This window comes from Myotis nattereri, assembly GCF_964212035.1.
Source record: "Myotis nattereri genome assembly, chromosome: 3".
Taxonomy (NCBI): domain Eukaryota; kingdom Metazoa; phylum Chordata; class Mammalia; order Chiroptera; family Vespertilionidae; genus Myotis; species Myotis nattereri.
Genome location: NC_138077.1, coordinates 155461788 through 155487177, shown reverse-complemented (window position 1 = coordinate 155487177; position 25390 = coordinate 155461788). Strand labels below are relative to the sequence as shown.

The 25390-nt window shown below is 40.8% G+C and overlaps 1 protein-coding gene across 1 annotated transcript; it reads left to right on the top strand.

Moving 5' to 3' along the window:
* The first annotated feature begins 14125 nt into the window (after positions 1 to 14125).
* Positions 14126 to 16773, top strand: LOC308516165 (glutamine synthetase). Its single transcript, XM_081087001.1, has one exon. It carries the CDS (start codon positions 14257 to 14259, stop codon positions 15376 to 15378), a length of 1122 nt encoding a protein of 373 aa, XP_080943127.1. The 5' UTR covers positions 14126 to 14256; the 3' UTR covers positions 15379 to 16773.
* Positions 16774 to 25390: the final 8617 nt, after the last annotated feature.

Sequence of the window (25390 nt, the reverse complement as noted above, 5' to 3'; positions counted from 1 at the left end):
TCTAAAACCTAGATGTAACAGTGCAAGATGGGGAAAAATAAGAGCATTTGTAAGAAAGATATTTAGGGATATCTTGAGTATAAGCTTGTCAAGTAGTCAAGATTGTAATTCAGCTGCCACGAATGCTAATTTGATCTTAGGCTACATAATGGAAATATAATGTCCAGTAGAGAAGTAATATTTTCTTTTTACCTTGTACTGAAAGGGATTACATATGGAGTATTATATTCCATTAGGCATTACATTTCAGGAGAAAAAATAGTCAAAGTGGAACACATTCAGAGGAGGGCAATTAGAATGAACAAGAAACTCAAAATAATGGTGCCTGAGAATTAGTGAAATAAACTAGAATTTTTTAGCCTAGAGAAAAAATAAAAAAAGAGTGTAAAATAGAACATAGGACATGACATACAAGAGGAATTAGAGGATTTTGAAAGAATCATTAGGGCAGGTGAAGCAGTAAGTTAAAAAAATAGTAATTTCAGGTATATAAAGTAAATAACTTGCAAATATTTAAAATATTTATACATTAATAGATACTTTACAGAGGAATGAGTATATCCCCATTGGAAATGTTCAAGATAATTTTTCTGTAGTGTGTATGTGTGTGTGTGTGTGTGTGTGTGTGTGTGTGTGTTTAGACAAGAGAAGAAAAGTGAAAAGGATAAGCATTTATTGGTTTATAGGTTGGGACGGAATTCCTGTAGGGTTCTTTCTGACTCTAATGCTTTATGACTTTGTACTTGTGATTTTATTATAATTAAATCCATTTAATCAACTTCACCAATAATTTGAGTGGTTTGTTATAGGTAATGCAGACAATGTTAACCATAATAATTGCACTAGTGATACAACTATTCATCACTAGTAGGTTCCAGACATTATACTTTATTGATATTGTTTAAATCTCACAGAAACCTTATGAAATTAGCCATATGAGGCACCCAGAAACATATTTCTTATCTTCAGGCCATGTAGGTTTGTTTTTACTCTTAAGGGTTTGTAGAATCAAACTAGCAATCATCTTTAAGCAATAACAATAATAACTAATATGTACATAGTACTTACTATGTTCTAGACACTAGATAAAATGCGTTAGACCTGGTACCACACAACAACTCCATTTTACAGATGAACAAACTGAGACACAAAGAGTAACATGGTCATAATTAGAAAGTAGGAGAACTGAAATTCAACTTACGGCAGCCTGGCTCTACTGACCACATGCTTATCTTTCTCTCTAAACTATTTCTATAACCAAGAGCAGACATTTTTACCTTTAATGAAAAAGATTACTACAGTTATAATATACAATATATCAAAAAATGAGTCAAAGTGTCAAAAAACTTTCTCAATCTGTTAGTGATTCAGGTTTTATCTCCCCTTTCTAGGTACTGAGCATCCACAGCAGCAGTCTAGCATCTGTTTCTAGACTTGGTGCTGGACAGTCAACTCAGAAGATTGTGCTATTAGAGTGAGATAACTGTTTTCTAATTCCTGACCCTGTTTATCCCAACTGTCTCTGCATTTGAGTTAGTTTTATAGCATCTACAGAAATGATAGGTGGCCACTCCAAGTGGTACTTGGCCACCTATGCACAAGTCAACTCATGCATGTGATCAATTGTAAGCAAGAAAACAGAAATCATTGCAGTCAGCAATTAGCAATGCTCAGACAACAGAGGAAGTCTGGGATTAACCATTTCCATTGCCACAGTTTTAAAATGTTGAGGTTAATTTGCGGATGATCATTATTCATGTAAACTTCTTCAGGGACTAACTACCTGGACTGACTCCAAGCATCATGCTAGCAGTGTCCAGGCAGTTTTGGCAGTGAATCACAAGGTTGACCTACAATCCTTTGCTGTTAGCAACCGCGGTCTTTCACAAGCAAATGTTGCCAAGCTAATTGCACCATGCCAAATGTAAGCATTAAAAAGAAATCCACCGGGCTCCACACTGAACATTCTTTATGCTTTAGTAAGTCAAGGGCCTTTGAAAACTTCTATTGGCGGATCAGCTTTCTCTCTCTCTTCCTCAAAATAACAAATCCAAAAAGGCTCTTTAAAATTACAAGCCTAAGATATTTGAAAAGGTTCTTCAGTATGCTTAGAGGCACCTGTTTCCACTACCTGCTAAGTTCAGCCACACCTCGCGAGAATCCTAGAGAAGAGCTGCTTCTCTTGCCCATGAACTCAATTTGGAAATGATTAGCAGAGGGAGGCTGGAGACCACAGTGGCTCTTGTGCAGTTAAAAAGTTCAGTTCTTAGACTATGGATTTCATTAATACTATCATAGAGTGTCAATATAGACCTGTCACTTTAAAATACGCTTCCTTGACTGCTTCCCCTCTGATGGGTCTTTGAAAGGCTTCTGTCTCAGAGCAGGAGAGAAGCAGAGCCCCCACAAGCATATTTTAAAGTGACAAGTCTGAATATTTACTGTGAATGGAATCACTGTATCCTAAACCCCAAAGTAAATGTGGGAGCAGAGATGATGTGTTATGTCAGTCTAGGCTTTTAAATAAAATTGTCACAGGGATTTGCCCAGAATGCCAAATCTATTTGCTGAAAATGATGGTAGCAAGATAAAGGAAGTATACTAGTAAAGTAAGCCATTTTTATTCCATGAACCATTGGCCAACAGAGTCTACGTCTGAAACTTTGAAGATGCACAGTTAAATTGACCATGAGGGCTTTAGCATGGAAATAGTGTCCTATTTGTTTTCATGCCTATATATAGTAGGCTTATTTGCTTTATTATTTTTTTTAACTTTTATTGATTTAAGAGAGGAAGGGAGGGGAAGAGAGAGATAGAAACATCAACGATGAGAGAGAATCATTGATCAGCTTCCTCTGCAAGCTCCACACTGGGGATCGAGCCTGCAACCTGCCTGGGCATGTGCCCTGACTGGGAATCTAACCATTACTTCCTGGTTCACAGGTGGACTCTCAACCATTGAGCAATGCCAGCTAGGCTTCTTTATTAAATTTTGCAAAAAAAGTGATTTATAGAAAAAAAATAAAGTCTTTGTATAGGTTCTATGTAAATTTCCTGGAAGAGGTAACATATAACCGGAAAAAAAACAACCTAAGACATAATTGGTGTCGTTTCAGGTTTCCTCTTCTGTGTGTATGTTTGAGTGGAGGAAGCATCATAAGAGTCTATCCTACGTAGTTATGCTCCAAGCTATGTTTTCTTAACATTCCATGCATGAATGCGCCTGCATTTGGTTGACATCTAGTCAATCTTTGCTATACCTAAAATTAAAAAAAGGAATGGAAATTTGGAAATGAAGAAATTCAGAGATTATTGCAATATATGTATATATATATATATATATATATATATATATATATATATATGAGAGAGAGAGAGAGAGAGAGAGAGAGAGAGAGAAGAGAAGAGAAGAGATGAGAGAGAAACATGGATCGGTTGCCTCCCTTACATGCTCCAACCAAAATCTAGGTATGTGCTCTGGCCTGGAATGAAACCCACAATCTTTTGGTGTACAGGATGATACTCTAACCGACTGAGCCACCTGGCCAAGGCTATTGTTGCACAATTTTTAAAAATAATTTTGACACAAAAATGGAAATAGACGTTTTTAGCAATAATGGCAATTATTAAAGGACGATAGAATGGATGAAAAAATGGAAACAGCTCTCAGTTCCATTTTGGGGGAGAGGTAGAATTGGTGCTTCTCTGATTACTGAGAAAAGAAATATTATTGGTTGAGAAGCTCCTATTCTTGTTGGTGAATTCTCAAGGTGTTTCTTCTTTGTTGTTTTTTCATCTTATTTTCTTCTCATGCAATCCTATCTGAATCCATTGTTTCAAGTATAATTGTTTGAAAGTGCTCAGTAGATAGATCTCTAGCTGAACTCTAGGCCCAATATATACTGTTTATTACACAAATTAAATTAGAAATCACCAAAGCAACCTACAACTCAATCTGTTTAAAACTAAACTCATCTTTCTTCCCTCAAACATCTTCCCTCTTCCACATTTTAACTACCCAATTAGAAATCTGGTTATCTTCCTGAACTCTTCTGTACTCCTTTTTCCCCACACTGTATTATTTTCCAAATGTGCATTTTCTACCTTCTGGATATTTCCTGAATGTATACAATTTGTCCTACTCAATTTCTATTTCCTTAGTTCATTCTTCATTTCTTGTCTGAAATGCTATAAAACTATCTAATTGTTTATCTTTCAGGAGGCCTATTTTCTGATATCTATCTCTCATTTTGATGGTAATTTTATGTGTCAATTTGACTTGGCTAACCCATTATTTATGGGTGTGTTTGTGAGGGTGTTTCTGGAAGAAATTAGCATTTCAATCAGTAGACTGAGTAAAGAAAATTTACCTTCACCAATGTGGGTGGGCATGATTCAGTACTTTAAAGGCTCAAATAGATATAAAAGTCACAGGAATAGCAATTCTCTTCTTAAACTGTAACAACTTTCTTCTTCTTCTGCCCTTGGACATGAATATGTATTCCTCAAAATCCAAGTCTGATTAAGGTAAGCCACACTTTACTCCACATAAAATGTCTAAAACTGCAATTTTTTCACCACCATACTATAATTACATTATTATTAAATTTTTATCTATTTCTCCAAATAGATTAACATTGTTTTTCATTTTAAAATACATATTTTCCAGTTGGTCAACTTATTTGGATAATTAATCAACTCAACCAAAAAATAATAGTTAATCCCCAGGTAATGTAAGTTATACACTATACTATTAGGAGTTGAAATAATTGAGTATTTTTATCCCCTCTCTTTTCTCCATACCTTCTTGAACATGCAAAAAAAAAAAAAAATATCCAAGATTTACTCCTTGAACAACTTATCTTTTTATCACATTATCTTATTTTTTAATTGACCTTAGAGAGGAAGGAAAGGAGAGAGAGAGAGAGAGAGAGAGAGAGAGAGAGAGAGAGAGAGAGAAGAAGAAGAAGAAGAAGAAGAAGAAGAAGAAGAAGAAGAAGAAGAAGAAGAAGAAGGAGGAGGAGAGGAAGAAGAATATAACAATCAGTTACTTCCCAGCTAGGAGCTGAACATCGAACTTGAAACCTAGGTATGTGCTTTGATGAGGAATCAAACCCAAGACCATCTGGTGCATGAGACAACGCTCTAACCAAAGGAGCCATACCACCCAGGGCCTATCACATTATCTTATTTGGTGGTTTAATCAATTATCTTTTTTTGTTTTGTTTTGTTTTGTTTTGTTTTGTTTTTGTTTTTTTTTGGTTTATTTTATTTTTCTTTTTTCTTTTTTTTTAATATTTTTTATTGATTAAGATATTACATATGTGTACCCTCTACCCCCCCTCCCCCCGCTCATCCCCTCACCTCCCCGTTGTCCGTGTCCATTGGTTAGGCCTATATGCTTGCATATAAGTCCTTTGGTTGATCTTTCCCCCTTGCCCCCACCCTCCCCTACCTTCCCTCCAAGGCCCGACAGTCCAATCAAAGCCTCTCTGTCTCTGGATCAGTCCTTGTTCATCAGTTTATGTTGTTCATTATATTCCACAAATAAGTGAGATCTTGTGGTATTTATCCGTTCTCCAGTTCCATCCATGCTGTGGCAAATGGTAAGAGTTCCTTTTTCTTCTTCCTCTTCTTAAAGAATACCTTTCAGCATTTCATATAATGCTGGTTTGGTGGTGATGAACTCCTTTAGCTTTTTCTTATCCGTGAAGCTCTTTATCTGACCTTCCATTCTGAATGATAGCTTTGCTGGATAAAGTAATCTTGGTTGCAGGTTCTTGCTATTTATCTCTTTGAATATTTCTTGCCACTCTCTTCTGGCCTGCATGGTTTCTGTTGAGAAATCAGCTGACAGTCGTATGGGTACTCCCTTGTAGGTAACTGACTGTCTTTCTCTTGCTGCTTTTAAGATTCTCTCTTTATCTTTTGCTCTTAGCATTTTAATTATGATGTGTCTTGGTGTGGTCCTCTTTGGATTCCTTTTGTTTGGGGTTCTCTGCGCTTCCTGGACTTGTAAGTCCATTTCTTTCACCAGGTGGGGGAAGTTTTCTGTCATTATTTCTTCGAAAAGGTTTTCAATATCTTGCCCTCTCTCTCCTTCTGGTACCCCTATAATTCTGATGTTGGTACGCTTGAAGTTGTCCCAGAGGTTCCTTACACTATCTTCGTATTTTTTGAATCTCTTTTCTTTTTTCTTTTTCGGTTGGGTATTTTTTGTTTCTTTGCATTTCAAATCTTTTACTTGATTCTTGGGATCCTCTTGTCTGCTGTTGGATCTCTGTATATTATTCTTTATTTCAGTCAGTGTATGCTTAATTTCTAGTTGGTCCTTTTTCATGACCTCCATGGTCTCACTATACTCCTTGAGGGATTTATTAAATTTATCGGCGGTTTCCATAAAATTCTTGAAAAACCTTATAAACGTGGCCTTGAACTCTATATCCAGTCGTCTGGCCTCCTCCGTTTCTGCCAATTGTGACCTATTTCTTTGTCTCCGCATTTTGGCTGCTTCCCTGTGTTGATAGAGTGGCCTGCGCGCCAGGTGTCCTGTAGGGCCCAGTGGCTCAGCCTCCCCCGTTACCTGGGGTGGACACTCTTGGTGCACTCTTGGTGCCTTGGTTGATGTAGGATCACTGGGAGGAATTGACCTCCAGGCCAATTGGCTGTGGGAAGCAGCTGTGTCTGAAGTGGGAGAATGGTCCCCCTCTGACCACTGGGTACAGTGGCTCCTGGATCTAAGGAGGTGCTAAGTCAGCCCCTGCCTGAGGCCACAGAGCAGGAACCATGAAGAGGCTCAGCTGTGAAGCAATGCAAGCCGCTGCGGGGCCTTGGGCCTTCTCTTGGAAGTTCCGGGTCTGCTTGGCTGGGCTGTGGTTAGGTACATTCACATGCAAAAGCCTCTGCTGCAGCCTGGGTGGAGCGGGGTCTCAGGGAGTCAAAAGGGGCAGAGAAAGACGCTATGGCTGATTCTCCGCGCCCAGAGTCGCGCGTCTCAGTGTCCCGGTAACGGCTGCAAGCACCTCTGAGGGAAATCCGCCCTCAAGTTCGCCCGCTGCCGCCTGACAGAGTCACCTCTCCCCGTATGAGACCTGGGTCCCCAGAGACTTCTCGGAACCGGAGTTCAGAGCAGTCGGGAGCTTGTGATTCAAAAAGACAGCCGTGTCCTCAGGTGCCACCCCCTTTCCGCTGCTGCCGCCGCCGCCGCCGCCACCGCCGCCGCCGCCGCCGCCGCCGCCGTACCTCTGCACTCAGCCTCCGCAGCTCCTCTGGCTCTCAGCGTGCTTTTCTTTTCTTCTAGTTGTAGAAATTACACTCAGCCAGCCTTCCTGTTGTTTTGGACGATGTTTGCTCCGTCCTTTGGGATAATTTTCAATTGTTGTGTGGGGCGACTATTTCCCGGTGTTTATCTATGCCGCCATCTTGGTTTCTCCTAATCAATTATCTTGACTTTAAATGTAACCTACACTAGAGGCCCAGTGCACAAATTCATGCATGGGTGGGGTGCCTAGGCCTGGCCAGAGATCAGGGCTGTTTGGGGCCATCTTGCCCAGTCCCAATCTGGGCCAAGCCAATCAGGGCCAGGCCAATTGGGGCATGGCTGATCGGGGCCTGCCAGCTGGGAGGAGAAATGGGGGGAGGCACTGTGAGAGGTTGGCTGGCCAAGGAGAGGGACAGTGGGTGGTTGGCTGGCCATGGGAGTTTGACTGTGGGAGCACACTGACTACCAGCATTAAGCATCTGCCCCCTGGTGGTCAGTGCATGTCATAACAACTGGTTGACCAGTCATTCCCATCATTCCAGTTGTTCTGGTCATTCAGTGGTAATGTTCGCTTAGGCTTTTATATATAGATAGATAAATAGATAGATAGATAGATAGATAGATAGATAGATAGATAGATAGATAGAGATAGATAGATATAGATATTAATGATTCACCCAAATCACCAAAACCTCTCTCTCATAATCCAGATCTACATACTGCACTACCTAATTGACATTCTACTTGGTGTGCTATAGGTATTTTATATTTTTTCTTTCCTTTTTAAATCCTCACCTGGAAATATGTTAAGAGAGACAGAGAGAGATTGCCTTCCTTATGTGTTCTAGGTATGTTCCCAGATGCGGAATTGAAACCCCAACTTTTTCATGTAGGGGATGACGCTCCAACCAACTTAGCCACCCACACAGGGCAATAGGCATTTTCAAGTTTAAAATTAACAAATTCATCAAATGATATTTCCCCAAAACTGGTTCCTCCTGTACCTCTTCCAATCTTAGTAAATGTTAACGCCATTATTTAAGTTACCCAAATCCAAATCCTTGTTTGAAGTCTCCTTGACTTTTGTTTTGGACTCACATACCACATCTGGATCATCAGGAAATTCTACTGGTCCCATCTTCAAAATATGTTTAAAAATTCAACTCCTTCACAATAATCCATTAATTTTATCCAGGTCAAATTTTCTGTTGTGTCTCACTTAGATTAATTCACTTGCATCTTAAGTGATTTTTCTGCTTCAATACTTGATCCCTTACAGTCTATTCTCATCCTAGCAGCCCAAGTAATCCTCTAAAAATGTAGATTATCTCATTATTTAGCCAATAATCTTCAATAGCTTCTTATCTTAAAGTGAAAGAACAAACCTTATAAGAGCCTATAAAGCATTATGCAGTCTGGCACACCTGACTTTTCTCCTACATCTTTCTTTCTCTCTCACTCAACTTTGGCCACATGGGCTCTTTGCTCTTCCTCCAACAATACAGCCAGGTCTCTGACTCAGGACCTGCGTATTTGCTGTTTCTTCTGAGCAAATATCGACATGTTTGGCTCCCTACTTCTTTCAGATCTTTACGCAAACATGACTTTCTCAGTGATGTCAGCCCTAGAGACCCAATTTAAAATTTCAAGCACTTCATTCTCAACATTTTCTATTCCCTTTTCCCCACTACCATAAGAATTTCTTGAGGTGGGAACTTTAGTCTGCTTCATTTAGTATGAACTTCCAAATGCCAAGAGAGTGCCTGGAATATAGCCTAAATAAAAATGTATGAAATGAAAGGGGAATTAGTAAGGAGAGGAAGTTTACTGACTAATCTACAAACTGAGCAAGAAAGAATTCCCTCAAATAACAGCTAATGACATATGTCCATTTAGTCAACTTACCTGAATAATTAATTAATAAGTTAAAGAACTTATACTTTTCTTCTTTTTTTGTGTAGAGACTCCATGGTGGAACCATAAGATAGAGAGAGCTCTTTGGTTCCCAACTAGATTTTATAAAGGTTAAGGAGAGATGGCCAACAATAGCTTTTTATTGAAACTATACAATGTGCATTACAGTGAATTTTCAGTCTTGGCAAGAAACGTTTACTTTCTGTCTTCTAAAGAGACCATTTCTCTTGCTATTTTCAAATATTTTCAACAGAGTCAATGGTCTTTAACTCTCTTAATTCTAAACATTGCATCTGTTTAAAATTTTTGCTTTTCCTCTTTCTGGTTCTGGACAATAAAAAATAATTTTGCTACCTTTTCTCTCTCTCAGAACTTTCTGTTTGTGTTTTAATCCATATGAAATCAATATCCATGCTATTAGAATATTTAAATTTCTGAGCCTTCTACTAGAATACACATGTAAATGATTCTGGGTTGAGATACATAATTATGCTTTATTTATAAAAAGATACTATTTTAAGATATTAGACATTTTAAGATCATGGAACTTGAACATCTGTCCTCAGAAGATAAAAACCATATTTTTACTCTAATGCATGCATCCATCTGCCTCAGGAAATCTCTGCAGTATCAAGATACTAAAAAATATTTACAAATATTTTATTAACTAATATTTTAGAGTTCAGCTACAAATTATGCTGACAATGATTTCCACTGAGGCAAAATAACATGCACCCATCACATGTTATGGATAAAAAGATAAGACTACTGTGTATTTTGAAACTTAGGGTAAAGCTCTCCATAGTTTCAGCGATAATGTGTATTGATAGTGGGTTTCATACTACTGAGTAAAATGGCTATTCTTTTCATAAAGAGTAGGGTAGAGAAACTGTGACATTTGAATAAAGTTTTACATTTTGAACAAGTAATAAAAATAAAATTAAAGGTTACATTTCTAAAGTCATGATTGATAACAATAGCTCAGTTTAACTGCACTTTATAGGTTAGACAAGCAGTTTAAATTAAAAAGTGACCTACACAAGTATGCAGTCTTGAAAAGAAATGGAAGTTAATAGCTTTTCTGTACAACTCTAAGAAACCTGATGGGATTTTGAATTTCTCGAGATTTGAGAAATTAGAGGAATATATTTTGAAGTGCCTTTATATAAAACAGGTTTGAGTATTCTTTTCTCTTGGAATAATGTTTCCATTATGACTACTAAAGCATTCCCTTGGATTTTGCAACATGTTTGAAATATAGCTTATTACAATCAATTATATTGTAAGACACTGTAGATGGTCTCTAAGGAAGAGTTTGTAAAATACACCCTGCTGTCTATAGATCCTCTACAATTAAGAATTTCTCCAGGGAATCACCTAGTTATCTCAATTCAGAGAGCTAGTGATGGTTCTGTAACTGAGATAACTATATGCTGTAGCATAAATTTTCAGTTGTCTTCTGTGGAGTTGTAGATAAAACAAAATGTAATATATTATTTCTATTATGTTTGACTTAGACCAGTCTTAAACTAAACTTATATTCCTAATAAGCAACCTATAGTTTTAAGGGGAGGTAACCTGAAGTGAGTTACATGATAGTGCATCTCTATAGCCCTACTTTTTAACATCTTTTAAAAGGTTCTTAAACTTGAGTGTACATGATAAGTAAGAATGGCTCCGCTATGTTAATTAAACAATTTGTAGAAGTCCCTAAATAGGTACTTATATAGAACTAGAGTCCTAGTGCACAAAATTCATGCACAGCGGGGAGGGTGTCCCTCAGCCTGGCCTGCACCATCTCCAATCTGACACCCCTCGGGGGATGTCCAACTGCCGGTTTAAACCAAGGATATAATTCTTGCATAAAGAATTATCTTTAGTATATTTTATATACTCTTTTAATACTTTTTTATGCATTATTTTATATTGCAGATTATTTAATGCCAACATATAATTTGTTCTTTATTTTTTATGGCTGCATAATACTTCATTGTATGCATTTTACTGATTTTCTACTGATGAACATTTAGGCTATGTATCTTTGCTAAAATGATACAAAAATGATGCACTAAATATCCTTGTACATATGCATTTTGTATAAGTACTTTACAAAATTATTTATTTAATCCTCTCAACAACCCAGTAAATAGGCTACATATTATCTCCCTCTATAGGTAAGGAAATTGGGACTCAATCAAGTTAAATAATTTTTCCATATATTCATATTTAATAAAAAGAAATATGGGCTCAAGGCTCTCTTATTTAAAAGAAAAAACTTTTTTTCTTACCAGAAAATGAAACAAAAGAAATAAACAAACAAACAAACAAACAAACAAACACAGAAGGGAAGATAAAGAATATATGGTTACTAGAAAGCTGTACAATATTACCATTTTTTATTTTTTGTGCTATCTGGATTGTTTTAATTCTCAGTACTCCCACGTGCTAACATTCTGTCAATTATTGATAGAAGCCTAACTTAGTGTGGACAATTAATAAATCTTATCTAATAAAGAGGAAATATGCTAATTGACCCTCGTGCCATCACAAAGATGGCGGAGCCCACAGCCAATAAGGAGGGAATATGCTAATTGACTAAACCACCCTCACATATGGCAGCACCCATAACCAATAAGTAGGGTATATGCTAATTGACTGCCACAGCCTCAAAGATGGCAGCGCCCAGCCCCCTCAGTCCCCCAGTGCCCAGGGCCAACCCAAGTCACAGGCAAGACTCCAATGTTGGCCGCCAAGGGCCACCCGAGGCTCAGGTAACCAGGGCTGGCAGAGGCTTGCAGCAGAGGTGTGATGAGGCATCATCTTCCCGTGATCACCGGGTCGCCTCCCGCTCCTGAAGGCTCCTGGACTGTGAGAGGGGGCAGGCCAGGCTGAGGGACCCCCTCTCCAGTGCATGAATTTTCATGCACCGGGCATCTAGTATTAAATAATTAAGAAGATACTCATGCATATATAAGATCAAAAATAAAAAAAAATCTTGCTTTTCAGAACATTACTATTCATATTGGAAATATGCAGGTTGGAGAAATAATTATCAAAAACTCCCTTGGTTAAGGTACTCTAATCTCATTTAGTGCTCATGTATTTTCTCCTTTGGAAGATGTTTCTTATTATACTTCTAGGGTGTACATTTTGAAATACTTTTCTTACCATTGCTGTTTAAACCAGATCTCCATGAATAATTTAATTATAGTAATTTACTCCTCTGAAATACAGAAAAATAATTTGATTAATTTGCTCTTCATTAAATAGAAGCTTTCATTTCACTGGAAGAACATCAATTATATTTGGAAACATGTAGGGCTTTTTGCTTTGACAACTGCCAGAACTACCATATACAAAGGCTTGATGATCTACTACAGAATTTGAAAGGGAAAACAAGAAAAAAACGTACAAGCACACCACAGAAAGATGTCAGAATTTCCCAGAAGAGGTAGGTGTGACTGAATAGTTGAAATGCACTGTCATGAAATTCTAGATACCGCAAACTTAATGACAAAAAGTAAATGCATGAATTGAAATGAAGTAACACTTCTTTAAGAATGCAAATTAAAAAAGAAACATCAAAATAATGAAATCTGCCATTTTTTTCTTCACTGAGGAAATTATTTACCAGATCTCAAAAACAGGCCTGGTTCTTTGGAAAAATATGATAGAAAAAATATTTCTGATGTAGAAATGGGTATCATGATTTTCCCCAAGACTCTCCAGTTAGTATTTTAATAACCTTATAGAAAAACTACTATAATTAGTTGTATTTGTTACACATAGTGAAATGTTAATTAAATCACAGCATATTGTAGAAAAAAATTATTTTAAAAACATTGTAGAAGTTAATGTCATTGTTTAATTATCTCCATAGATTGAAATAATTCCTTCGTCTGAATATATGTGTGTCAATAAAACTTTCTATCAAATATGCTTCTCTGATGTTTTAGAAGTGTACATTTCAAACACTGAAAGAAATTTTCAAATTTTTTAACATTTGTTAAAAGAAGTATTTTTAATAAAAAGGTAATATGTGTATATTTATTGAGAGTTTGGAAATCATAGGAAATTACAAAGAAGGAAATAAACCCCCCAAATGTCATTACTTATGAATAACCATCTTTAATCAGCTGATGTATTTTCTTCCAGTATTTTTTACTACATATGAGATATAGTTAAATGGAAAGAGAATACCATGCAAGATTATCTATATATATAAAAGCCTAAGCAGCCGTTACGACCAAATGACCAGAATAACGAGAACGACCTGTCAACCAGTCGCTATGATGTGCACTGACCACCAGGGGGCAGACACGCAATGCAGGAGCTGCCCCTTGGTGGTTGGTGCGCTCCCACAGCCAACCTCCCAGGGCCACCCAACCTCCCCCCAGTGCCTCCCTGATTGCTGGCCAGGCCTAGGGACCCCACCCATGCACAAATTTCATGCACCAGGCCTCTAGTTATGATATAAAATGAGTGTAATATATCATGACACAATCATGTGAGATTTTTATGTAAACATTTTTTTTTCATCGATTAGTTTCTATTTCCCTAGGGTAGATATCTGGAAATAATTTTAGGGGAGAAAGTCTGAAAGTACATGGATGGGGAGTGGGATAAAGGTGGAGAGTGCAGCCTTGTGGTAGCTTTAGAGTCTTTATCTACTATGGTCATCCTGAAGCAATGACTCTGTCTTGGTTTCAGTTTTTATGTTTGCTTGTTTGTTTGTTTTTACTTAGCAACAATATACTGTGCCTATATTGTCTGAGACAGGATCCATCTGACCAGCTGCATTGGAATATCTTTGAATACCTCTTCAAATGCAGATTTGAAGGTCCATCCAACATTCATTGGAAAAGTGGGATAGGAGCATTCATACGCACTTTTAACAAGCTCCCTAGATGTTCTCATGCATTTTAAAGTTTGAAAACCCCAATAAGAGCCGAGGATGGGAGAAGAGCCGAGTGTCTGAGCAGCACTCCTAGCTTCCTCTCTTCTCCTCTCTGCACCTCGCTCTCACGGCCTGCCCGCCCTGCCCCCCTGCCGCCTGCTCGCCCCCCAGAGCAACTTCCACCATGTCCACCTCAGCGAGTTCCCACTTGAACAAAGGCATCAAGCAGATGTACATGTCCCTGCCTCAGGGTGATAAAGTCCAAGCTATGTACATCTGGATTGACGGTACTGGAGAAGGACTGCGATGCAAGACCCGGACCCTGGACAGTGAGCCCAAGAGTATAGAAGAGTTGCCCGAGTGGAATTTTGATGGCTCTAGTACTATGCAGTCTGAAGGCTCCAACAGTGACATGTATCTTGTTCCTGCTACCATGTTTCGGGACCCTTTCCGCAAGGACCCCAACAAGCTGGTGTTCTGTGAAGTCTTAAAATACAACCGCAAACCTGCAGAGACCAATTTAAGATATACCTGCAAACGGATAATGGACATGGTGAGCAATCAGCATCCCTGGTTTGGAATGGAGCAGGAATATACTCTCATGGGCACAGATGGGCACCCTTTTGGCTGGCCTTCCAATGGCTTCCCTGGACCCCAAGGTCCATACTACTGCGGCGTGGGAGCAGACAGAGCCTACGGCAGGGATATTGTGGAGGCTCACTACCGGGCCTGCTTGTACGCTGGCATCAAGATCGCAGGGACAAATGCCGAGGTCATGCCCGCCCAGTGGGAATTCCAAATAGGACCCTGTGAAGGCATTGACATGGGAGATCATCTCTGGGTGGCCCGTTTCATCTTGCACCGAGTGTGTGAAGACTTCGGAGTGATCGCAACCTTTGATCCCAAGCCCATTCCTGGCAACTGGAATGGTGCAGGCTGCCACACCAACTTCAGCACCAAGGCCATGCGAGAGGAGAACGGTCTGAAGTACATCGAGGAGTCCATCGAGAGGCTGAGCAAGCGGCACCAGTACCACATCCGAGCCTACGATCCCAAGGGGGGCCGGGACAATGCCCGGCGCCTCACCGGATTCAACGAAACCTCCAACATCAACGACTTCTCCGCCGGCGTGGCCAACCGTAGCGCCAGCATCCGCATTCCCCGGTCTGTGGGCCAGGAGAAGAAGGGGTACTTTGAAGACCGCCGCCCCTCTGCCAACTGCGACCCCTTTGCAGTGACAGAAGCCCTCATCCGCACGTGTCTTCTCAACGAAACTGGCGATGAGCCCTTCCAGTACAAAAACTAAGTGGACTAGACTTGCAGCCATCCAGCTCCTTCTAATCACTTCTTCATCCCGCGCCCACTCTCGCCCCTCAATTGTCATAACAAATGTAACTCAAAAGGGCAGAATATCAAGGTCTTTTTTTATTCCTCCTGCCCAGTTAATATCTCTTGCTTTCTTTGGCCAGGTTAGCGGGGTCAAGTTCTTAGTCTTTTCACACACACACACACCCTTTTTTTCCCCTATCACTGAAGCTTTCTAGTGTGTTAGTGGGGAGGGGGCGGGGAAACATAACCACTGCTTCACTTAATCAGGTGTTTGTCCAACAGGCGTAGCTATTTGGACAGTGAGCATAGTATTTGTGAAGGGAGGGGAAGGGCCTTTTTCTTCTTTGAGGTAGCTGAAGGGGGTAGGAGTGCTGGGCTTGCTCTGTGACTAGGTTAGAAACTCCCTTTGGTTGGGAAGTTCCATAAAAGGTTATAAGCAGCTTTCTAATGAAAGTGAGAATGAGGAAAGGGGGGGCAGGGCAGCAGGCAGGAAGCCCTCTTACCTGCCAACTGTGACCCCTTGGCAGTGACCTGCTTCCCTGGCCTGGGGCTGAGCGCCCTCACTGGAAGGCAAGCTTGGCATAAAGGCATGGGATGGGTAGCCCTACCTTCGAAGAAAAAGTTCTCGTTGCTTGGTCCTCCGTTTATAACACAAATCAGAGTAGTATTTTTATATTTAAATGCAAAAACAAAAAAATTATATATATGGGTGTGCAGATCTGTGTGCTTTTTCTAAAGGACAAAACCCGTTCTGGTCGCTGGGAGCCAAAGTTGAGGCGAGAAGTCTGATTAGAAATAAGGCTCACCTTTTGAGGGGAGGGGGTGAGGGTGGCAGTGCTCGAGAAGTTGGCTCGTCGGGGCTGTTAAACACTCACTACCATTTAAGGGTTTCTCTGTGCCCTGCCTGCCCTTCTGGACACGGGTCGGCTAACAGGAGCAAATAACAGTCACCCGAGCCCCTTGGCTTTGGATTGTAAAGACACATGTATGCACAGGGGTTTAGAATTATGAGTTGGCTGGTCAACTTGAGCATGTATGTTACTGACAAGGGGGGTATTGGGTTATTTTCTGGGGGACTAGCATGTCACTAAAGCAGGCCTTTTGATATATTAAAAAGATTTTTTTTTTTTTAAAGCAAATCCAGTTTAGATTTTAATCATACTTGTAGGGATTTGAAGTCTCTTACAGAATTGCTTGTTTGCTCCCACTGTCTCCTTCCTGTCTGCTCCTAGAGGGGAGGGGGACAAGACTGGGGTTAAACACTTGTAATTTTGTATCCTGGTGTCTGTTCTGAGTGTGAAATATTCCTTTTCGTTCGTTAAGATACTGAGGAGTTATTTTTTTCTTTTATAATAAAAAACAAACAAACCCCCCCCCAAAAAAAAAAAAAAAAAAAACCCCAATAAATATCATAAAATGAAAGAAAAAGTTGAAAACCACTTTCAGATAGCTGTGACTATTCTTGATTAATGGGAAAGGTTTTTTTTCTTCTCTTTTTGACTGAGAAAACATGAAAGATTGCATTCAGAGTTGCTTTGAATCCCAGATCCTCCACTAGCTAACTGACCTTGGTCAAACTTTTCTGAATTCTTATTTGTCCAAATGAAGATGACAATACTGGTACATCTACTTGAATGACTCTTTTTCTTTAAGAATCAAGTAAGATGACATATTTGAATCTTCATGGTACAAAACCTATAATATAAAATAGGCACTCAAAAAAGTTTGTCTCCTTCATTAGAAGTAAGACGGAATTTTAAAGATCAGCCAGACTTATTCTCAAATTATTTTCATAGTGAAACTAAGGCTCAGAGAAAATTTGGCTGCTGAAAAAAATCAGTGGAATAGTCTGGGATTTAAAAAAAATTATGATTGAATTGAATTATGTTGAGTCAAAATAAAGTAAAAATATGTGTTTGGAAGGAGGGTCACACACACACACACACACACACACACACACACTTTTATGTGACTGGCACTATGCACCTGTGCCAGGCAGGGCAAGTACAAAGAAAATGTTTGTAAGACGCTGGTGTGATAGCCATGAATTACATTAGTTTTACTGAATACATGTTCCTCTCTGAACCACCTGTGACATACATGTGACTCCACCTTGCAGAGGAGCCCCAGAGGCTACGCTTAGCAATCGGCTGTCACATTTGCTCTGAGGCCATGTTTCCTTCAGGCTACTCAGCAACTGTATGTGACAGGGCTGCTGAAGCAGGCCCCTCCTGGGAGACATGGAACTCCTTTGCCCTCTGACTTCAGCTTGAGGAGTTTCCTACTGGCCTTGCTGAACATTCCTTATACTGTATGGCAGCCTAGGATGCTCCCTCCCAACCTTCCTTTTCTTGCCCTTTCATTTGGAGGTAGACCTGTATCCCAGTCTGACCGCCCTCCCAGCTCTTCATGGTTCTTTTCCAGTTTTCTCTCATAAACATTTCCCCTAATAACGTACTGGTCAATTAATCCCATCTTGGCATTTGTTTCCATTTTTTTAACATTATTTTGATTGTTCACACTATTACAGATGTCCCCATACCCCCCTCCCCTAGCCCACCTCCACCCAGCTCTGGCTGACCCCCTTCTCTCTAGCCACCACCGCACTGTGGTCTGTGTTTGTGGGTTATGCATATATGTTCTTTGGCTAATCCCTTCACCTTCTTTCATCCAATCCCTTCCTTCCCCCTCCCCTCTGACAGTTGTATATCTGTTCCAGATATTCATGCCTCTGTTTCTATTTTGTTTGTCAGTTTATTTTGTTCCTTAGATTCCACATATAAGTGGAATTTGTCTTTCACCAACTGGCTTATGTCACTTAGCATAATAATGTAACGGTTATCACTTTCACCTCAATTATTTTTTTCAACTAGTTGAGTTAACACATCTCCCCAAGCTCTGACCCTATTTCATCCAATTAGAATATAAATTTCTCCATGCTCTCAAACATAACTAATAAAACCTTTTATTTACTATGTTTATGATATAGCATATTGGTGATTCATTCATTCCTTCATTCATTCAATCAATATCTTTTGAACACCACTGGAATAGGTAGAGGTGGTTGATCATGAATAGATGTCCACATTCAATGTGCTTTAATAATTGTTAGAACAAATGGAGCATATATGTAAATACAATATGTAGGCAGAAACTGGTGGGAAAATGTAGTCCAGGTATTAACAAACTGTGGGCTCAATAATGTAAACATGGATGGATTTAAGGGGGAGAAGATTAATGAAGAGATAGCAGGGAGTATAGAGATGGGGAGATGGGAGTCAGATAATGATTGTTCAGAGTTTTTCACAGAGTCAATAAATCCTCATGTGTTCTAGGTATGCCTACAAATAAATACATAATTATATATACATGCAGAGAGTTTTTTCCTCTATGTATGATGATGTTACAACTAATGATGACATCAATTAATGGTAGGGGTATTTGTTAATATGCATTGTCTTAATGGATCCTTAGATCTGTTATCTTATGAAAAAATAATTATTTTGAAATTAAAAAGTGAACCATTTCAAAAACATAAAACACATAGGAAAACGCTATGTGTACATTAGAAATATAAAGAAAAAAGGAACAGCCCAGCTGGTTTGGCTCAGTAGATAGAGCATAGACCTGTGGACTGACTTACATATTCATTAAACATCATTATGAGTTTGGTAACAATATACATATTCTAAAAAAACAAGAGGATGAAGCTTAAAGGAATGAATTAACATGTTCAAGGTAATACATCTACTAAACAATGGAAGGAGATATGACTGACACCATATCACACACCTACCCCAGCCATTCCCATGTATGTGGGGTTATATAATTTATTACTAGTTTGGCCTCTGAGAGGACATTTCCACCCCCAGGATCCACCTTACATGATTATCCTCATTCTAGAAATTCATTACAAAATATATATTTCATGGCTCTGCATACAGAGATAAAAGATATATAACCTATTATTGTGCGTGTTTTACAATATCCCTTCATTCAAGACATGAGCACCAGCTATCGTGACCTGCTACCATGTAGAAAAGATACTAATAAGTATGTAGAATATAGGGTAATATGTCCAATAGATACATAAAAATATGCCATATGATATCAGATAGGGAAAGTGACTTCTGAATGGGAAGAAGGAGGAAAAACTTAATAAAGTAGCAGTAGTTTTAAAACCCAGCATAATCCAGAAGTAAGATTTACCAATAAGACATTAGAGTGCATGAGGCAGAGTTTCCTTCTTGTAAAGTTTCCTTCTTGTAAAGTTTTTTTTTAGTTGAATTTATTGGGGTGACATTAGTTAATAAAATGATATAGGCTTCAGGTATACAATTCTATAACCTGTATATTTGTGGGGGCACAGATCCTTCTTTGCTAGGAGCTGTACCCCTGTGGATGCCAGGTATTAGACTAAGAAGAAATGAGAAGTCATAGGCATATAGCAGAGTCTTTATTGCAGCCTAAGTAGCCATTGCTACTAAGGAACCATTAGACAATACAGTTCTTCAAAGAAGTCTATAAAGCAGCAGCCACTGCTAACACAGCAGCCATTGCCAACCCAGCAGCCTTTGCTGATACAATAGCAAACACGGGAGCCATACCGAGCAGCCTCATCCTATGTGAAAGCAGCCCTGTACCAGCTGGTCGGTAACATACTTTATACCAACTTAGACAAAAGAGGCTTCTTGCCAAATAGTGACAGGGGTATTTGGGTTACAGAAAAGGATGCCTGTGCAGAGCATACAGTATTATTGTTGTGTCCTTGCCTTTGCACCTGCATATGACAAATTGGCCTCGAGCATTCCACATACTCTGGACATGGCCCCCACACTCCAATTGGCCTTGAACATCTGGCATACTTTGATTAGGGTTCCCACAATATTGTATTGCATGTTCACCACCCCAAGTCAAGTTTCACCATTTACCCCCCTTTACTCTATTTCCCTCCAGCCCATTTCCCCTCTGGTAAGCACCACACTGTTGTCTGTGTCTGTGAGTTATATTTTTTCTTTGCTTAATCCCTTCACCCTTTTTACCCAGTCCCCAACCTCCAACTCTCTGCCAGCTGCCAGTCTGCTCTCTGTATCTGCCAGGAGCCGGTCCATCCTTGCTGTTTCAAAGGACCTGGCATATATGGCATACCGTTCTTAATATGTTTGCTCAACTTCTTGGCACTATGTGTTTTAACCAAGGTCTCCTCTCTGAGAAAGGTTGTTTCCCCAGGTAGGGATTTTCCCCTGAAGTTAGGGAGGGAATAAAACCTCTTAACTAAGTGCCAGGAGGGTAATTAATCACTTTAACTATGAACAATCATGCTTAAGCTACATAATCTTTACTCCCTGGAATGGAGATAAGAAACGCCCTAACCTTTGGAATAGAGATTGATAGGATTGGAATCAACTGGTATAAATACAGATGTAACAACACAGAACTTAGAAGACAGAACTTAGAAGACAGAACCTACACAGAACCTAGAGACAGAAGAACTTCGCTGGAGAGAACATGGCAAAAGATCCTGCACAGAAACTGGCAACAGAACCTAGAGACAGAACCTATCGATAGAACCTGGCTGAAGAATCTAGAGACAGAACCTGGCTACAGAAACTGGATAGAACATGGCAAGAGAGGGGTCCAACCCCAGCAGGTCCAGGGGTCCCCAAAGGTGTGGACAGAGTCGGCAAAGAAGGAAGGACACGGAGACAGTGTTCAGTTGATCAGCAGCCTAGCCAGGATCTCCAGCCAAGTTCTGGTCTGGATCTCCAGAGAGGTTCTGCTTAGGATCTCCTGCCAGGGTCTGTGTCCATGTTCTCTTGCTAGGTTCTCCAGCCAGGTTCTGTAGCCATGTTCCCTCGCTAGGTTCTCCAGCCAGGTTCTGCCCAGGTTTTCCAGCCAGGTTCAGTCACCAGGTTCTAGTCAGGTTCTCTTGCCATGTTCTCTCCAGCGAAGTTCTTCTGTCTCTAGGTTCTGTGTAGGTTCTGTCTTCTAAGTTCTGTCTTCTAAGTTCTGTGTTGTTACATCTGTATTTATACCAGTTGATTCCAATCCTATCAATCTCTATTCCAAAGGTTAGGGCGTTTCTTATCTCCATTCCAGGGAGTAAAGATTATGTAGCTTAAGCATGATTGTTCGTAGTTAAAGTGATTAATTACCCTCCTGGCACTTAGTTAAGAGGTTTTATTCCCTCCCTAACTTCAGGGGAAAATCCCTACCTGGGGAAACAACCTTTCTCAGAGAGGAGACCTTGGTTAAAACACATAGTGCCAAGAAGGTGAGCAAACATTAGGAACAGTATGCCATATATGCCAGGTCCTTTGAAACAGCAAGGATGGACCGGCTCCAGGCATGTATCCATGAGTCTGTTTCTAATTTGCTTATTAGTTTATTTTGTTCATTAGATTCCACAAGTAAGTGAAGTCATAACTAGCCCAAGTGCCCATCAGCAGATGAATGGACACAGAAACTTTTTTAGGGAAGAGGGCAACCTTTTAAGAATAGAATATGATAAAAAAGGATATGTTGACATATCAAATAAACCAAACAAACAAAAAGTCACTTTGGATCTAAAGGATTTCTCACATTAATATTATGCAATTTTCCCCCCAAGAAAACCACTCCTTAGGATTAATCAAATAACATATATGCATATATGCACAGCGCATGGACATAGACAATAAACAGGTTAAGGCCTGGGAGGGGCAGGAGCTGGGTGAAGGGCTCAAGGGGGAAAGTGGGGGACATCTGTAATATAATTTTTAAAGTATCTTTTGTTTAAAGGTCTAACTTTTATTACATTGCTTCAGCAGTTTGTAAACAAGAGGTTTTCAAATTGCTCAGATTGGACTGAATTCTTCCAAACAGGACGATTCTTTAACCCATCACTGAGTCAGTCAACAGCATTGTCTATGTGACCCTCATATGGAGAGCAAGATCCAAAGAGTGTTGTGAAAGGATCAAGCAGCCCAGCGCTGCGTTTGCAGAGCTTACGGCCCCATGTAGTCACACGGTAGACCTATAAAACTTTAAGCTCAAGCGACAGAAACATCTGCCAGATGGAAGTTCACAACTGTAAAGAGACATTTAGTGAGTGTTCAGATTTCAGGGAAGTGGACAGGAAGAAGTTTAGGGTGGTTGAAACTCTAAAAGAAGCCAAGTGGGGTTAGTTTGGAGATGCTTCATGAAGGAATGGATTTTTTGGCTGGGTTATGGGAAACATTAGCTGATTGGATAAAACTCTTTTATTTCTTCATAGTATTCTCCAGATGAACTCTCCATTAAATTGGTAGGATTGTGGTTGTCTTTATTTCCTTTTATTCCCCATTTCCATTACAGAACAGTCTGGTCAGGACTATATTGACTGAATACCTCTTCTAATAAGAGAAATGAATGACAGAATTATCCTCTATTCTAATACTAGGGTTCCTAAAACTTTAATATTCTCCCTCTATTTGTCTTACACCTGAGCCTGCTCTGATTACAACACCAGGGCCAAATCTCTCATCTTCCTACCTTCAGTCCCTAACAATAAAAGTCATTCAACTATCTCACCTATACTTAAAGACTTTCAGAAAGAATTTAAAAAAAAAAAAAAAGTATCAGTACTGTAGTGGATTTGTATTGTGTCAATATAACTAACCTGGAACTACATTTCTCAGAATTCCCTGTGTGAGTGCATAGGATTAGGAAGGAGGGATGTAAAGCAGCAGCCATATTCATTTTACATTTGGAAGATTTGTTGCAGGGCACAAAATTTTGCAACTCAAGGTACATTCTTACAAATCTCCTAGCTTATCTTGTCCATGTGGGCAGAAACTGCCTGCAAAATTTCAATCTCTCACCTGATCATCCTTTAGTTTCTCTGAATTCTACACCAGGTGTGTGCTTAGCTCTGTGAAAATAAAATGGGCCAACTTCTGCAAGATATCAACATCATGAAGGTGGAGTGTTAGAGGAGGTGAGAAGAGCAAAGATTCCAGGATAAAGGCTTGGGTTCTAGCTCACTTTTATGGGCTGCAATTACCCTTTGCTGCTACTTACTTCATATCTATATTCCTTCCCCAATTACCTGCTTTGAACCAGATGCAAAGATAATAGCTTCTCATAGACTATTCAACATGGTGCCACAATTGCATAAGGGTGAGTTCTCTTAATAAGTCCATATTCATATGTATATACTAGAGGCCCGGTGCACGAAATTCGTGCACTGGGGGGTGGGGGTTGCCTCAGCCCAGCCTGCCCCTCTCACAGTCCAGGAGCCCTCAGTGGATGTCCTACTGATGGCCACAGCCTGGCAGCAGAGGCTTGGAGCAGGCGTCCCGTGTGAGTGTGTGTGTGTGTCTGTGTGTGTGTTTGTGTGTGTGTCTGTCTGCTAGGGCCTGCCCCCAGCCACACCATGTAGGCTTAAAGCAGTTGCCGTGTGTGTGTGTGTGTGTGTGTGTGTGTGTGTGTGTCCCCACTGGGGGTCTGCCCCCAGCCACATTGGAGGCTCAGAGCAGGCACTGTGTATGTGTGTGTGCTGGGGGCCTGCCCCCAGACACACCATGGAGGCTTGGAGCAGGAGCCCCTCTGTGTTGATCTCTCAGGCTCCTGGCCTCCACTGCATGTTGTACTCACCCTTGAGCTATGGCCAGGATGGGGGTGCTGCTTGTAAGCCCAGCTTTCCTGCTCCAGGATTGCCATGGTGATGGGGGAGCAGGCCCAGCTTGGAGCTGCCCACAGGCCATGCTTGTTCTCCTGCTCCCAGATCCCCATGGCGACCGGGGAGCAGGCCCAGCTGGGGGCTGCCTGCAGGCCGGGCTTTCCTGCTCCTGTGTCAGGCCCAGCTTGGGGTTGCCCGCAGGCAAGGCTTGCTTTCCTGCTCCCGGATCAGGTGCAGCTGGGGGCTGCCTACAGGCAGCACTTTTCTACTTACCGATGGCCAGATCACCACAGCGACCCAGGGCCCAGCGGCACTTTCCTGTTCTCCAATAGTCATAGGGTCCTGGCTGGGGGCGGGGCTTAGCAGTGTGGGGCTTAGGTGGCACGGGGGTCCCGGCTGGGGGCTCAGGTGGCACACAGGGGTCCCGGCTGGGGATGGGGCTTATGCTCTGCTGACCAGGTCTGCACATGGGGCCCGGATGGCAGCTCGCGCTGTCCCGCCTTGCCTGTAGTATAGGATAGAGGCCTGGTGCACGGGTGGGGGCTGGCTGGTTTGCCCTGAAAGTGTCCCGGATCAGGGTGGGGGTCCCACTTGGGTGTCTGGCCAGCCTGGATGATGGGTTGAAGGCTGTTTGCAGCTGGTCACACCCCTTCAGTCTGGGAGTCCCCACTGGGGTGCTTAGCCAGTCTGGGTGAGGGCCTGAGAGCCGTTTTCAGGCTGGAGGGCAACTTAAGCTCCCAGCCTCTCCTTTTTTTCTTTTTTTTTAATTCTGGGATTTATTTACCTTCTATAGCTGTCACTGGAGCTGAGAGCCGGCTCCAGCTCTGAGAGCTGAACGCAGGTTTCTGGGTCTGTTTGGCTGCTATAATTGAAACTCTGTTGCCATCACAGCAGCTCTAAGCTCTGAGGCCAAAGCTGGCTGAAAGCAGGTTTCTAGGTTTGTTTGGCTTCTATAATTGCAACATAGTTGCTTAGAGTGCAGCTCAGAGGCTGGCAGCAGCAGGCGGGGAACTTTGGCTTCCTCCATCACAGGAGCAAGCAAGCCTCCTGTTCGCTTCAGCAGCGTGGCTGCCGGCCGCCATCTTGGTTGGCAGTTAACTTGCATATCCTGCTGATTAGCCAATGGGGAGGGTGTTGGGGTTATGGTCAATTTGCATGTTTCTTTTTTATTAGATAGGATGAGGGTATATAGGCACAAACAATATATATTTATATATTGTTTACATATGTTTATATATATATGTACATACACACTGAGTGGCCAGATTATTATGACCACCTGATGTTTGTAGGCAAATTAGCTATAATTTCACGCTGAAGTTGCTAGAGGGCCAGACCATTATAAATA

Coding starts and splice junctions, on each gene's coding strand:
- LOC308516165 (XM_081087001.1), top strand. CDS start 14,257: ATGTCCACCTCAGCGAGTTCCCACTTGAACAAAGGCATCAAGCAGATG.